Below are 14001 nucleotides of genomic sequence, written 5' to 3'. Positions count from 1 at the left end.
TTGTGGCCATTTGGGGAGCAAACCAGTGATGAAAGATCTGTCTCTCGTCTCCCCCTCTCTTTGCAACTCTGCCTTTTGAATGAATCTATAAAATCTTTTTAAAAAATCCTTTAAAGAGGGGGAGGGGTCAATAAGAGGGATCCTTGTGATGCAAGTGCTCTGCTTTTTGACTGTCATTCAGTTATCTGTATATAATGTTTGTGATCATATACTACATATAGTGTGAAAGGTACTTCCTATGGAGGAGCTAGGTTAAAGGTATGTGGTATATATCTGTATTATTTCTCAGTTATCTCAAGATACATATACAACAAGTGAAATAAGATAAATTTTCCCAAGGCTACATGATATGGAAGAATTTGAGTAGAGTTCAGACCCCCACAGACTAGCTTTAGAGCTTGTTCTTAGCTGTTACACCAAAATTCTTCAAACTTTCACCCAACTTTGACAGGCTAACTTATTAGCTTGTGAGTAGGGTAAACCTCAGACCTGATTTAAAAAAAAAAAAAAAAAAAACAGCAACACTTCTATCTTTAATTTAACTCTCTGGAATATTGTGCCCCAGCATGTTTGTGCTCCAAATGAGAGAACACCAAAAGTAAATACAGACAAAAACATGATAAATCCCCACATCCTACAGGACTTGAGGCAGACCCCATATGTTGCAAAATTCAGAAAACAGAGGAAAGTATTCCAGGTAACCAAAGAACCACTGTAAAAATGTATTTTCATCAGAATTCAGAACACACATCATTTATTTGTTCATATCTAAAATACATGTTTTATGTATGAAACAATACATAACCTTACCATGTAGAACAACACATCAAATCAACTGTATGACCCACTTAAGGGGTCCTAACATTCAGTTGAAGACCCTGCAGAGGCAGGCATTTAGCCTAGAGGTTAAAATGCCAGTTCTGACACCCATGTCCCACATCAGAGTACATGGGTTTGATTCCTGGCTCTGGCTCTTAACTCCTGCTTCCTGTTCATGGAAGGCAACAGGGATGGCTCAAGTGATTGAGTCCACTTCTTGCAAGGCCAGGATTGAGTTCCTAGGTCCCCACTTTGGCCTGATCCAGCCAAGTCTTCATGGGTATTTGGGGAATGAACCAGCAAACAGAACATGTTCTTTCTCTTCCCCCCAAATAAATTAATTAGGTGATTTATTAAAACACATAAAAGACTGCATTATCCTGTGCTGCCTCTCTAGCTTATATACACTTGAGCCCTAGCCATTCTCTAAGTATTTAAAAAAAAATCTTTTCCTGAAGTCACGGTCTTGGCTCTCTGTTTCCAGCCTATAATGGTTGACACACATGGGCCAGTCACATTGCATCCTTCTGGTTTTCATTAAATCATATCTGGTTAAGGCATCATTTTTAACTTAATCCTTTAGTTTTTGAGGTAACGTTTTAATTTACAATATAATCAAAGGCTTAATGGCTCTACTGAATAAAGAGTTCAACAAATAGAGTAAAAATACGGTAGCCCAAGAGGAAAATAGGCAAGGGCTATAAGCAGTAATCATGAAAAGATATTGAACGTTACTTATGTAGCATCCTTCTTCACCATTGCTTTTTAAAAAATTTATTTATTAATAAGGCAGAATTACAGAGAGGCAGTGGCAGAGAGAGGTCTTCCATCCTCTGGTTCACTCCTCAAATGGCCGCAATGGCTGGAGCTGGGTCCATCTGAAGCCAGGAGCCTTTTCTGGGTCTCCCACTTAGGTGCAAGGGCCCAAGGATTTGGGCCATCTTCTGCTGGTTTCCCAGGCCACAGCAGAGAGCTGGATCAGAAGAGGACCAGCGACTCAAACTGGCACCTATATGAGATTCTGGCACTACAGGTGGCAGCTTTACCCACTACACCACAGCACCGGGCCCTCACCATAGCTTTTATTACCAATATGCTGTTGACTGTTCAACTCCAAACTTTTTTCCTATTTACAACTATATGATAAAAAATGTTGATAGACTATTTATTGAACTTGTTAGTATAGAATTGATCCTATGTGTATAAAGTTAATTGAAAATAAAAATGAGGGGGCCACGCCATGGCATAGAGTGAAGCTACCGCCTATGGTGCCATCATCCCGTATGGGTGCCAGTTCAAGTTCCAGCTGCTCCATTTCTGATCCAGCTCTCTGCTATGGCCTGGGAAAGCAGTGGAAGAAGTCCTTGGGCCCCTGCACCTCCATGGTGAAAGAAACTCCTGGCTCCTGGCTTCCGATATGCCCAGTTCTGGCCATTCCGGCCAGTTGGGGAGTGAACCAGCAGATGGAAAACTTCTCTCTCTCTTTCTCTCTCTGCCTCTGCCTCTGCCTCTGCCTCTCTGTAACTTTGCCTCTCAAATAAAATAAATAAATCTTGGGGCTGGTGCTGTAGCATAGTGGGTAAAACTGCCCTTTGCAGGGCCATATCCCAAATTGGTGCCAGGTTGAGTCCCGGCTGCTGCACTTCCAATCCAGCTCTCGGCTTTGCACTAGGAAAGCAGTGGAGGATGGCCCAAGTGCTTGGGCCTCTGCAACCACATGGGAGACTCGGAAGAAACTCCTGGCTCCTGGCTTCCGATCAGCCCAGCTCCAGCCATTGCAGCCATCTGGGGAGTGAATCAGCAGATGAAAGTCTTTCTCTCTCTCATTCTCTCTCTCTCTCTCTCTACCTCTCTGTAACTCTGCCTTTCAAATAAATAAATAAATCTTAAATAAAATAAATCTTTTTTTTTTTTTTTTGACAGGTAGAGCCGTAGACAGTGAGAGACAGAGAGAAAGGTCTTCCTTCTGTTGGTTCACTCCCTTAATGGCCACTACGGCTGGCGCTGCGCCGATCCGAAGCCAGGAGCCAGGTGCTTCCTTCCAGTCTCCCATGCGGGTGCAGGGGCCCAAGCACTTGGGCCATCCCTGCCCTCCCGGGCCACAGCAGAGAGCTGGACTGGAAGAGGAGCAACCAGGACTAGAACCCCGTGCCCATATGGGATGCCAGCGCCGCAGGCAGAGGATTATTAGCCTAATGAGCCTCGGCGCCGGCCCCGACTTTGCTCATTCGTAACACCTCAATTTCCTTAACAGTTGCTTTTCAATTCAACTCTTCTGTCCTCAGTGACTGCCTAAACTTGAAGTACTACAATTCCTCATGGTTAACAGTTTTTATATTCTTTTCCCAGATTCATTTTTTAAACAAACTGAATTGTCATCATACTGATCCTTTGCTCAGAACCTAGCCTTTCCCATTGCCCCTTCATTAGGATGCATATGTCAAGTCTGAGAATACCCTACTAGGTTTTTCAGCTCTCCCTAGTAAATACTCCCATTCAATTCTTATTTTCTCCACCTCACTTCACCACAAGAATTCCCACCATTTGGAATACTTCCCTGTGTGTTTTCTTAATTTTTCAACATATGGATCTGCCTCAATTCCTGTAGGATATGGGGATTTATCATGCTTTTGTCTGTGTTACTTTTTGTGTTCTCTCATTTTGGAGCACAAACATGCTGGAGCACAGTATTCCAGAGAATTAAATTAAAGATAGAAGCGTTGCTGTTTTTGTTTTTCTATCAGGTCTAAGGGACACTCTCCTTACAAGCTAATAAGTTATCCTGTTACTGTTTTTTGGGTGTTGGCACAGACACAAGATTCCCAGGTCGGAGAGAAAGGACCTCATTACTTGTAACACTGTAAGCAGCCTGAGTATCAACAGATTTGTACCAGTTTCTCTTGTGTCCCAAAGGGTGACACGGGCTTAGCCACCTGTTGTGCATGTGAGGATCATGGAGTTTGGGGAATCCATTGCTTTGATAGGACCCAGTAGGAAAGCCCTATCTTCATGATTATCAGCTATAATATAAACAACCAGAGAAATGAATAACCAAGAAACTCTCAAATTGTATGCATTACCTAAATTTTCTATGTTGTATCAAAACAAAGATGACTGACCATTGTTCCAGTTTCTGAACATTTCCAGAAACCTAGGTGTTCTTCTGTGGCTTGGAATTGTTTAGATAAGAATACCTGGAGAAGCTTTGGAAATTTCCAAAATGAAAATTGATTATGTTGTGATATGAGAGCTCCCTGCCCCCCCAAAAATGAGTGGTTTGTTAGGGAACTCTGGTGCAAGCTTGAATTATAAAAGATGACCTATTAATGGTTAGAGAAATGCATACCTAACCAAGAATGAATAAGAAGGTATAAAGAATGCTTTGGGAAAGTTAAATCTCCAAATAAGCTCACTCATTTCAGTGCTAAAGATAATCAAAAAGGCTTTTTGTGTCTGTCATGTTCAGAGGTAGAAAGAAAGAGCACTTTTATTCTTCCTGGAGGCTAGGAGATAGCATGTGACCTAAAGCAAATAAAGCAGAACTTCTCTACTTTTAAGCACCTAGAATAGAAAGAACAGCATACTTAACTCTTAACATCTTCATTGTTCAGCTTCAGTAATTAGCAATATTTGTCAATCTTACCTATTACCCCCACAGTTTTGTTTATGGAGCATTTTAAGGCAAACTTCATATCCTGGGTCTGATCATCTGTAAACATCCGATTACATCTAACAAAGTTAACACTGGTGTCTTTTTTTTCTGCTATACATCCATCACCACTGTCTAATTCTAGATTTTCATCACCAAAAAGAAACCCTACACCCAGTTAGCAGTTGCTCCCTATTCTCCCCAGCACCTGGCAGTCACTAGTGTATTTTCCATCACTGTGTATTTGCCTATTTTCAATATTTCATATAAATGAAATCATAAAATATGTGACCTTTGTGTGTTCTTTGACTTAACATAATGCTTTGAAAAATCCATCCATCTTGTAGCATGTATTAGAACATCATTCCTTTTAATGGCTGAGTAGTAGTCTGTTGTGTGGACATACCACATTTTTTCTGTCCAATGATCAGTTGGTAGATATTTGCTTGTTTCCCCTTTGGGGCTCATTTTTGAATAATGCTACTATGAACTGTAACGTAGATGTTTTAGTGTGGATATATGTTTTCACATTACTGATATACCTAAGAGCAGATTTGCAAGGTCAGATGGTAACTCTCATGTTTAACTTTTTGGAGAAATGAAAGATTGTTTTTATAAAGCTGCTGCACCTTTTATATCCCTGAGTGTTACCTTTTATACTTTGGCCTCTGTTTCATTTTGTGCTGTTTTCATGGCTTTTTTTTTTCCATGTGGATAACTAATTGTCCTAGCACCATTTTTTTTTTAAACAAAAACTCTTTCTTCCAAGTAGTCTTGATGCTTTTATCAAAAAAAATTTTTTAAAGATTTATTTTATTTATTTGAAAGACAGAGTGACAGAGAGAGTGGTCTTCCATCTGCTGGTTCACTCCCCAGATGGCCACAACGGCCGAAGCTGTGCCGATCCAAAGCCAAGAGCCAGGAGATTCCTCTGGGTCTCCCACATGGGCGCAGAGGCCCAAGGACTTGGGCCATCCTCCACTGCTATCCCAGGCCATAGCAGAGAGCTGAATTGGAAGAGGAGCAGCCAGGACTGGAACCGGCGCCCAGATGGGATGCCGGCGCCTCAGGCCAGGGCTTTTAACCCAGTGCGCCACAGTGCCGGCCCCATCAAAAATCTTTTGACCATAGGTGTATGAGATTATTTCTGGACTCTCAACTTTATTCTGTTAATCTATATTCTCTCCTAGTGAAAGTACCACACAGTCTCGACTACTGTTGGCTTATAGTAAGTTGTTGTTGTTTTTTAAGATTTATTTGAAAGGCAGAGTAACAAAGAGAGAGGGAGAGACAGAGAGTAAGGTCTTCCATCCGCTGGTTCAATCTCCAAATGGCCTCAACGCTAGAGCTGAGCCAGGTGCCAGGAGCTTCCAGGTTCCCCGGATGGTGCAGGGGCCCTAGCACTTAGGCCATCTTCCACTGCTTTCCCAGACTGTTAGCAGAAAGCTGCAATGGAAGTGGAGCAGCCATGACTCCAACGCTGTGGACGGAGGCTTAACCTACTGCACCACAGCACCTGCCTCTTGTAGTAAGTTTTGAAATCAAGAAATATGCATCCTCCCACGTTAGTGGTTTTTTTTAGGATTGTTTTGGCTGTTTTGTGTGTCTCACATTTCCATATATATTTTAAGATGAATTTGTCAATTTCTACAAAAAGCGGGAAAATTATTAAGAACTATTCGGAATCTGTATATCAACTTGAGGAATATCGCCACTTTAGCAAAATTAAGTCTCCTAATCTGTGAACTTTGGATGCCTATTTCTTTTGTCAAGATGTTTTGTAGTTTTCAGTGTACAAGTCTTGCATTTCTCTTGTTAAATTTATTTTTATTTTATTCTCTTTTGATGCTACTATAAATGATGTTTTTTTTTCATTTCATTTTTGAATTATTTATTACGAATACATAGTATAATTTATGTAGTGATCTTTTTTTAAGATTTTATTTATTTGGGGCTGGCGCTGTGGCTCACTTGGTTAATCCTCTGCCTGCGGCACCGGCATCCTATATGGGCGCTGGGTTCTAGTCCTGGTTGCGCCTCTTCCGGTACAGCTCTCTGTTGTGGCCCAGGAGGGCAGTGGAGGATGGCCCAAGTGCTTGGGCCCTGCACTCGCACGGGAGACCAGGAAGAAGCTCCTGGCTTCGGATTGGCGCAGTGCCAGCTGTGGTGGCCATTTAGGGAGTGAACCAACAGAAGGAAGACTTTTCTCTCTTCCTCTCTCTCTCTCACTGTCTACAACTCTACCTGTCAAATTAAAAAAAAAAAAAAAAGATTTATTTATTTGAGAGAGTTACAGAGAGGAAGGTCATTCATCCACTGGTTCACTCCCCAAATGGCCACAGCTGTCAAAGCTGTACCTATCCAAAGCCAGGAGACAGGAACTTCTTCCGGGTCTCCCATGCGGTACAGGGGCCCAAGCACTTGGGTCTTCTTCTACTGCTTTCCCTGGTCATAGCGGAGAGCCTGATCAGAAGAGGAGCAGCCAGGACTAGACCAAGTGCCCATATGGGATGCCAGCGCTGCAGGCAGAGAATTAACCTACTGCACCACAGCACCGGCCCCAATGTGTAATGATCCTGTGCCCTGTAACCTTGTTGAACTCATTTACTAGCTAATATATGTGTGTATGTCTGTGCCTGGGTATTCTTAGGCAAATCTACAGAGACAGAAAATACATTAATGGTTGCCAGAAGCTGGGAGGAAGGAGAAACAGGGATGACTGCTAATTGACTACAGGGTTTCTTTTTTACAGTGATGAAAATCTAGGATTAAATAGTGGTGATGGATGCACAGCTTAGTGAATACACTAACCAGTGTTTAACTGCATACTTAAAGACATGATCTTTGTGGGTTACAAATTTTTAATTGACATCTAATATTTGTACACATTTATGGGGTACAGTATGATAAATTGGTTCATGGATACAATGTGTAATGAGCAAATTAGGGTGATTAGTATTTCCATCTCAAACATTGTCATATCTGTGTGTTGAGGGCTTTTTATATGTAAAGCCATGTCATTTGCAAATACAATTTACTTCTATAATTTTTTTTTAAAAAAGAGTAGACATCCTTGTCTTATTCCTGATTTCTGAAAACCTTCTGTCTTTTAGCATCAAGTAAGATGTTAGCTTTAAGTTTTTGTAGCTACCTTTTTTTTTTTATTTGACAGGCAGAGTGGACAGTGAGAGAGAGAGACAGAGAGAAAGGTCTTCCTTTGCCGTTGGTTCACCCTCCAATGGCCGCTGCGGCCGGCGCGCTGCAGCCGGCACACCGCGCTGATCCGATGGCAGGAGCCAGGAGCCAGGTGCTTTTCCTGGTCTCCCATGGGGTGCAGGGCCCAAGCACCTGGGCCGTCCTCCACTGCGCTCCCTGGCCACAGCAGAGAGCTGGCCTGGAAGAGGGGCAACCGGGACAGAATCCGGCGCCCCGACCGGGACTAGAACCCGGTGTGCCAGCGCCGCAAGGCGGAGGATTAGCCTAGTGAGCCGCGGCACTGGCTGTAGCTACCTTTTATTAGGTTGATAAAGTTTCCCCTGTCTTCTAATTTGTTGAGTGTTTGTACCGTTAAAGGGTGTTGAATTTTGTCAAATGTTTGATTTGCTTCTGTTGAGATGAGCATGTGGTGTTTGTCCTTTATTAATTTGGTGTAATAATAAGCATTAAATAATACTCCTTTAACTGTTGTATTAGTTAACAACAGTAAATTCTTACTTTTAGGTTCTATGTTCAGTAGTCAAGTTACTCTGATTTTTGTTTGACTCTCGTTTGTTTAAGGTAGGCGTTCTCAGTGGGGAAGGGGCCTGATTTTGTTTCACAGAGAATGGCAATATCTGAAGATACTTTTGTATGTCATAACTGGAGGGTGACGCTGACATCTAATGGGTACAGACTTGGGATGATGCTAAACTTTTTTTTTTTTTTTTTTTTAACTTTTCCCACATTCATTGCATTGAAAAGGTTCATCACCAGTATGGATGGAGCCATTGATATTGAATGAAATAGGCCTTGCGGACAAAACCCTTTCCACATTCTTCACATTTGTGGCATTTCTCTTCTGAGTTTGGTGTCTTACAGATAATGTTAGTGTTTCCCCTAAACATTCTCTGTTCCTGGGTCAAAGATTCCCTTGGTATTTCCCATAAGAAGATCCCTCTCTGTTTATCTAACCTACCAACAGTTCAAAAGTTTCTCTTCCTGTGGGGTTCTGGTCAATTTCACTTTTGATTCTTGTAACTATTACATCCTGTGGTTCCACTTTTTCCTCAGTTTCTTGTTTAACAGTTGGCTCCTCATCATCTCTGTTCAAAACATCCAGTGAGGGCCGGCGTCGTGGCTCACTTGGCTAATCCTCCGCCTGCAGCGCCGGCACCCCGGGTTCTGGTCCCGGTTGGGGCACCAGATTCTGTCCTGGTTGCCCCTCTTCCAGTCCAGCTCTCTGCTGTGGCCCGGGAGGGCAGCGGAGGATGGCCCAAGTGCTTGGGTCCCTGCAGCCATATGGGAGACCAGGAGGAAGCACCCGGCTCCTGGCTTCGGATTGGCGCAGCGCCGGCCGTATTGACCATTAGGGGGTGAACCAACGGAAGGAAGACCTTTCTCTCCGTCTCTCTCATTGTCTGTAACTCTACCTGTGAAATAAAAATTAAAAAAAAAAATCCAGTGAGACCAGGTTTCCATAACTCTCCATCATGACATCCTTATACAGACTTCCCTGAGCTGGATCCAGATAATCCCACTCCTCCTCATTGCCCTGCTCTTATTCTCTATTTACACCGTCTTGTGATCCAATTCAGTTCAATTCCATGAGCTTCTCTAAGCGTTTACCTTGGGTCCAGGCTTCATGCAGGCGCAGAAGACACAAGGGAAGGTAAAAAATGGTGCCTCATCTTTGGCTCCAGTGTGGGGCTTGGGAAGGCCATCTCCTGGCCAGAGAATAGGAGTAGCAACCGGGGCGGCGACACAGAAGGGAGCCTCTGGTAAGGCCTACCCTGCAGCTATAAATTAGGCCTGATGAAGACAAGCCTTCCTGGTTGTGTCCAGCCAGATCCTACCTCAGTCCCTGAGCAATCACGACCCCTGCAGTGTATCAGACACACTCCCTGGCTGCGTTCCAACCTTGAACCTCAACCCTTGCATGGCAGCACGTTTCAGTCCTCTCTACAGCCTCCTTCCAGTTTCCAGTTCCTCCTCCTTGCAGCCAAGCAGCCAAGCAGCCAAGCAGCCCTATGACCATTTGCCCCTGGTCCAGAATGCGTCACCCGGAACCCTCATATGCTAAACTTCATTCATAGAACAGCCCCCTCCCCCCATAAAAAGAACTGTCTAGCTCAAAATGTCAGTAGTGCCAAGATTGAGAGTGGTATTTTCTCAAGAATGGATGGAGTGTTTGTGTTTGATATAGGTGAATGTAAATAGGTTATAGGAACATAGTGATGGAGTTCAGATGGAGTGGTGGAGTGGTGGAGTTCAGGAATATAATTACCATAAGCACAGGTAATCTTACTTGCATCCCTGACCCCAGCTAGATATTCTAAATGTAGCTGCTACTGATTACACAAAGAGCAAGATTATGCTTTGTAGATGGTTGATAGAAATCTATCACCACATCCAGGAAAATGTCTCAAAGCATGATTTTTTCTATCTACTCCAAATCCAGTTCTCTGCACATAGAGGTTGGAATTGTAGGACCCCAAAAGCGGTGTCCTCTTGTGACGACCCCAGAAACACAGACTCCGGACCAAACGATGCAATAGAACAGGAGGTAATTTATTTCATTTGTACAAATGGGCCCCCTACTGCTGCAAGCAGCAAGCAAGTGAGAGGAGCCCCGAGCAGCTATCTTCTACAGCTTTTATAAGGCAAAACCACAGAATTAACATATTAAAGACTGGCATAAGTTCATTGGATAATTTTCAGTAGCGGGCCTTTTATGGCAGTCTGAAGTGCTAATGTCGGTGGAAAAGTACTAGGTCAAAGGGATACATTAGGGGAGGGGGTTTCTAGGAGACAGGAGTAGGTTGCTACATGCCTTGTAACTTTCTTAGTTAACCTTGAGCAAGAGGAAGGAAGGGGGGCTTATCTACAAGGCAGGTGTTCTGCGTATCTCCGGTCAGTAGCTGACTGCTTTCTCTGTGAACCGGTTTACTCCCCATTTTCCAAGGCCGTCTCTGGAACAGTTTGTCTCAAGAGCCCCATTTTTTTCTTTATGGTGGCTCTTGGCTCCTTTCAGAATCTGCTTCTAAACTTTGACTACTAGCAGTGTTTAGTCTAATTCTTAGCTCCTAAATTAACAGCCTACAGATTCAGAACGAATGTTTTCTTAGGGAAGATAACTACCCAACTGCAACCACAGTCTGTTGCCGTCTGTTCAGAGGTGCTAAATGAGGAGTCCAGGTGCTCTCCATTAACATTCATGCCCGCACCCATGCCCTGTTGCTTTTGTCCAGTGGTGATAAGAGGTCAGAGACACTAAACTACAAGTAAATGCTAGTGATGAGTAGAAATTAATACCTGGTGATGTTGTTTTTTGTGGTTGTCTTTTAGGGCATAGTTTTCTCGTGTATTTCACTGTCTCTTGTGAACTTGCTCTGTGCTTAACAAGTTGATCTGCCATGAACAAAGACAGCCCATTTGCAACATGGCCCTGAAATATTTGTTTGCAAGAAAGAATTTATGGTAATTTGTACCAACTCTCACTTTTATATACAGTACTTCTCTAAAAGTACTGCCTCAGAAAGCACTACAATAAACCAAAATTTGTACATTTGGAACTAAAATCTATGTAAACTGTAAATCCTTAAACTTATGGAGAAGATTAGTTTAGAATTTGCCCATTTGACTCTTCTCATTTAACTGTGGTAATAGATATAAGTAAAACACTTATGAAGACAACTACTTGGGATAATTGGCATACAATCATCTCTGTTTTGTATTAAGTGGCTTATCTGTATTATGGAAGTATAGTTTCATTAATAATTTTATTAGTACTTTTAGTTTTTCTAAGAAAAAGTAAAATATTTCATAGAGTTGTATGCCTTTTACTTTTTAACAAAGATTTTTCAAAACACATCTTATAGGTATTTTTATTATTATTATTATTATTATTTATTTGAAAGGCAGAGTTACAGAGAGAGAGAGACAGATCTTGCGTCTGCTGGTTCACTCCCCAAATAGCCACAGTGGCCAGAGCTGGGTCAATCTGAAGCCAAGGAGCCAGGAGCTTCTTCCCAGTCTCCCACATGGGTACAGAGGCCCAAGGATTTGCCTATCCTCTGCTGCTTTCCCAGGTGCATTAGCAGGGAGCTGGATTGGAAGTGGAGTGGCTGGCGCCACAGCTCACTAGGCTGATCCTCTGCCTGCGGCACTGGCACCCCAGGTTCTAGTCCCGGTTGGGGCACCAGATTCTGTCCTGGTTGCTCCTCTTCCAGTCCAGCTCTCTGCTGTGGCCCGGGAGGGCAGTGGAGGATGGCCCAGGTCCTTGGGCCCTGCACCCACATGGGAAACCAGGAGGAAGCACCTGGCTCCTGGCTTCAGATCAGTGCAGCGCGCCGGCTGTAGCAGCCATTTAGGGGGTGAACCAAAGGAAAAAGGAAGACCTTTCTCTCTGTCTCTGTCTCTCACTAACACTGCCTGTCAAAAAAAAAAAAAAAAAAAAAGGAAATGGAGTATCTGGGACTCAAACCAGTGCCCATATGGGATGCCAGCTCTGCAGACAGCAGCTTAACCTGCTATGCCACAGTGCCAGCCCCTTTAATATAGATTTGATACTTGGGAAGATATACACAGTGTAGTGGAAACTACATGAGCTTTTGTGTCAGATCCAGGTCCAAATTATACTATTTAGGAACTGTTTGGCCTTGAGCTGCTAAACTGTTATGGTCTGCTTTGGAACAGGAAAAGAAGGGAGAATACTTCAATGGTTGTAATAACATAGTAATTAAATAGGAGGAGGATGGAATCAACATTAATCAGAGTCATCCATTCATTTGTAAAGAGGTTATAATTGTTAAGAGCCCAGGATTTGGATCAGACAAGTGGGGTTTCGGCTGTGGCTCTGGCACTGATTACCAGCTGTGCCAGTGGGCCAGCTACAGCTAGACTAGGCTGTGATCTGCCCAGGGTTACATGGTGAATTAGCAGAGCAGTTGACCCTTTACTCTCTAAGTCTCTCTCGTTTTCTTTTTCTGTAAAATCATGGCATTGGTGACTGTTTCAAAACATGTTGTAAGAAGTAGTTGGGTTCATAATTGTAAGAAGGAGCCCGCAGAGTATAGCACAGGATAAGCCCAATAAATGAGATGGTGAGTGCTTAGGTTTTTCTGAGTACTATCAGATAAAATGTGGTTTTTAGTCCTTTTCATCAAATCATTTATCAGTGGGATTGATGAGAGCCACACACCAGATCCCAAGTCTTAAATCCCGGGGAGTTGATTCAGTTCTAGTATTGCATTATACTTAGCTAATGCTTAGTTTAAATAATAATAGTGCTAAATTAGTATAAATACTAATAATTCAAATAGTAAACACTTGGAGCAAAGTTTGTTCAAGCACTCTATCTTATTTTGCCACGTTCCTTTTTTTCTTTGAGCACTTTAGGAACTGTAGAGAATGGAAGAGAGTGGCAGTGCAGACCAGAGTGCAGGTGCTGCTGTAGTGATGGGTGCTCAGGTGGGGCTGGTGGCAGAGGTGAGGGGAGGATATTAAAAGACTGTATGGGCTGGCGCCGTGGCTCACTTGGCTAATCCTCCGCCTGTGGCACCGGCACCCCGGGTTCTAGTCCCAGTTGGGGCACCGGGTACTAGTCCCGGTTGCTCCTCTTCCAGTCCAGCTCTCTGCTGTGGCCCGGGAAGGCAGTGGAGGATGGCCCAAGTGCTTGGGCCCTGCAGCCGCATGGGAGACCAGGAGGAAGCACCCGGCTCCTAGCTTCGGATTGGCGCAACGCCGGCCATATTGGCCATTAGGGGGTGAACCAACGGAAAGAAGACCTTTCTCTCTGTCTCTCTCTCTCTGTCTCTCTCTCACTAACTCTGCCTGTCAAAAAATAAAGAAAAAAAACCTATGTAGGTCTTTTGATTTGATTAAAATACTTTTTACTGCTTCATCAAGAAGAATCTTAAGAGAAACTGGCATCTTTTTTTTTTTTTTAAAAAACAGCAATACATGGCAAAGATGACTACAACTAATAGAACAGTGTGGTGCCACTTCCTTGCTTCCTGACTTGGCACCAGCACTCTTACCCACTACTGCCTTTATACATCTGTGAAATTGGGAACACAGTAAAATTATATTGAATTTTAAAAGTTGTCATTTCCATTAACCAGGCTTCATCCCCCCTCCCCCTTTTGCTGCAGATCCTAATTATCTCATGGCTAACGAACGCATGAACCTGATGAACATGGCCAAGCTGAGCATCAAGGGCTTGATTGAGTCAGCTCTGAACCTGGGGAGGACTCTGGATTCTGACTATGCACCCCTTCAGCAGTTCTTTGTGGTGATGGAGCACTGTCTGAAACATGGTTTGAAAGGTAGGCTGT

General features: G+C 43.3%; 1 protein-coding gene across 17 annotated transcripts in view; it reads left to right on the top strand.

Annotated features, from left to right (window-relative positions):
• The window catches only part of RUFY3 (RUN and FYVE domain containing 3), a 101347-nt gene that overhangs the window by 49551 nt on the left and 37795 nt on the right, over window positions 1–14001 (top strand). For all 17 annotated transcript variants that reach the window (XR_011378405.1, XM_051819714.2, XM_070048046.1 and 14 more), the window contains one exon: window positions 13819–13992. Coding sequence is in view for 16 of the 17 variants with exons in the window: in XM_051819714.2 (XP_051675674.2) it covers window positions 13819–13992 (174 nt within the window). In the remaining variant the exon portion in view is untranslated. The remainder of the gene's footprint in view (window positions 1–13818; window positions 13993–14001) is intronic.

Source organism: Oryctolagus cuniculus, chromosome 8 (assembly GCF_964237555.1).
Source record: "Oryctolagus cuniculus chromosome 8, mOryCun1.1, whole genome shotgun sequence".
Classification (NCBI taxonomy): domain Eukaryota; kingdom Metazoa; phylum Chordata; class Mammalia; order Lagomorpha; family Leporidae; genus Oryctolagus; species Oryctolagus cuniculus.
The sequence above is the reverse complement of the archived record's forward strand: the minus strand, read 5'-3'. Positions and strand labels throughout refer to the sequence as shown.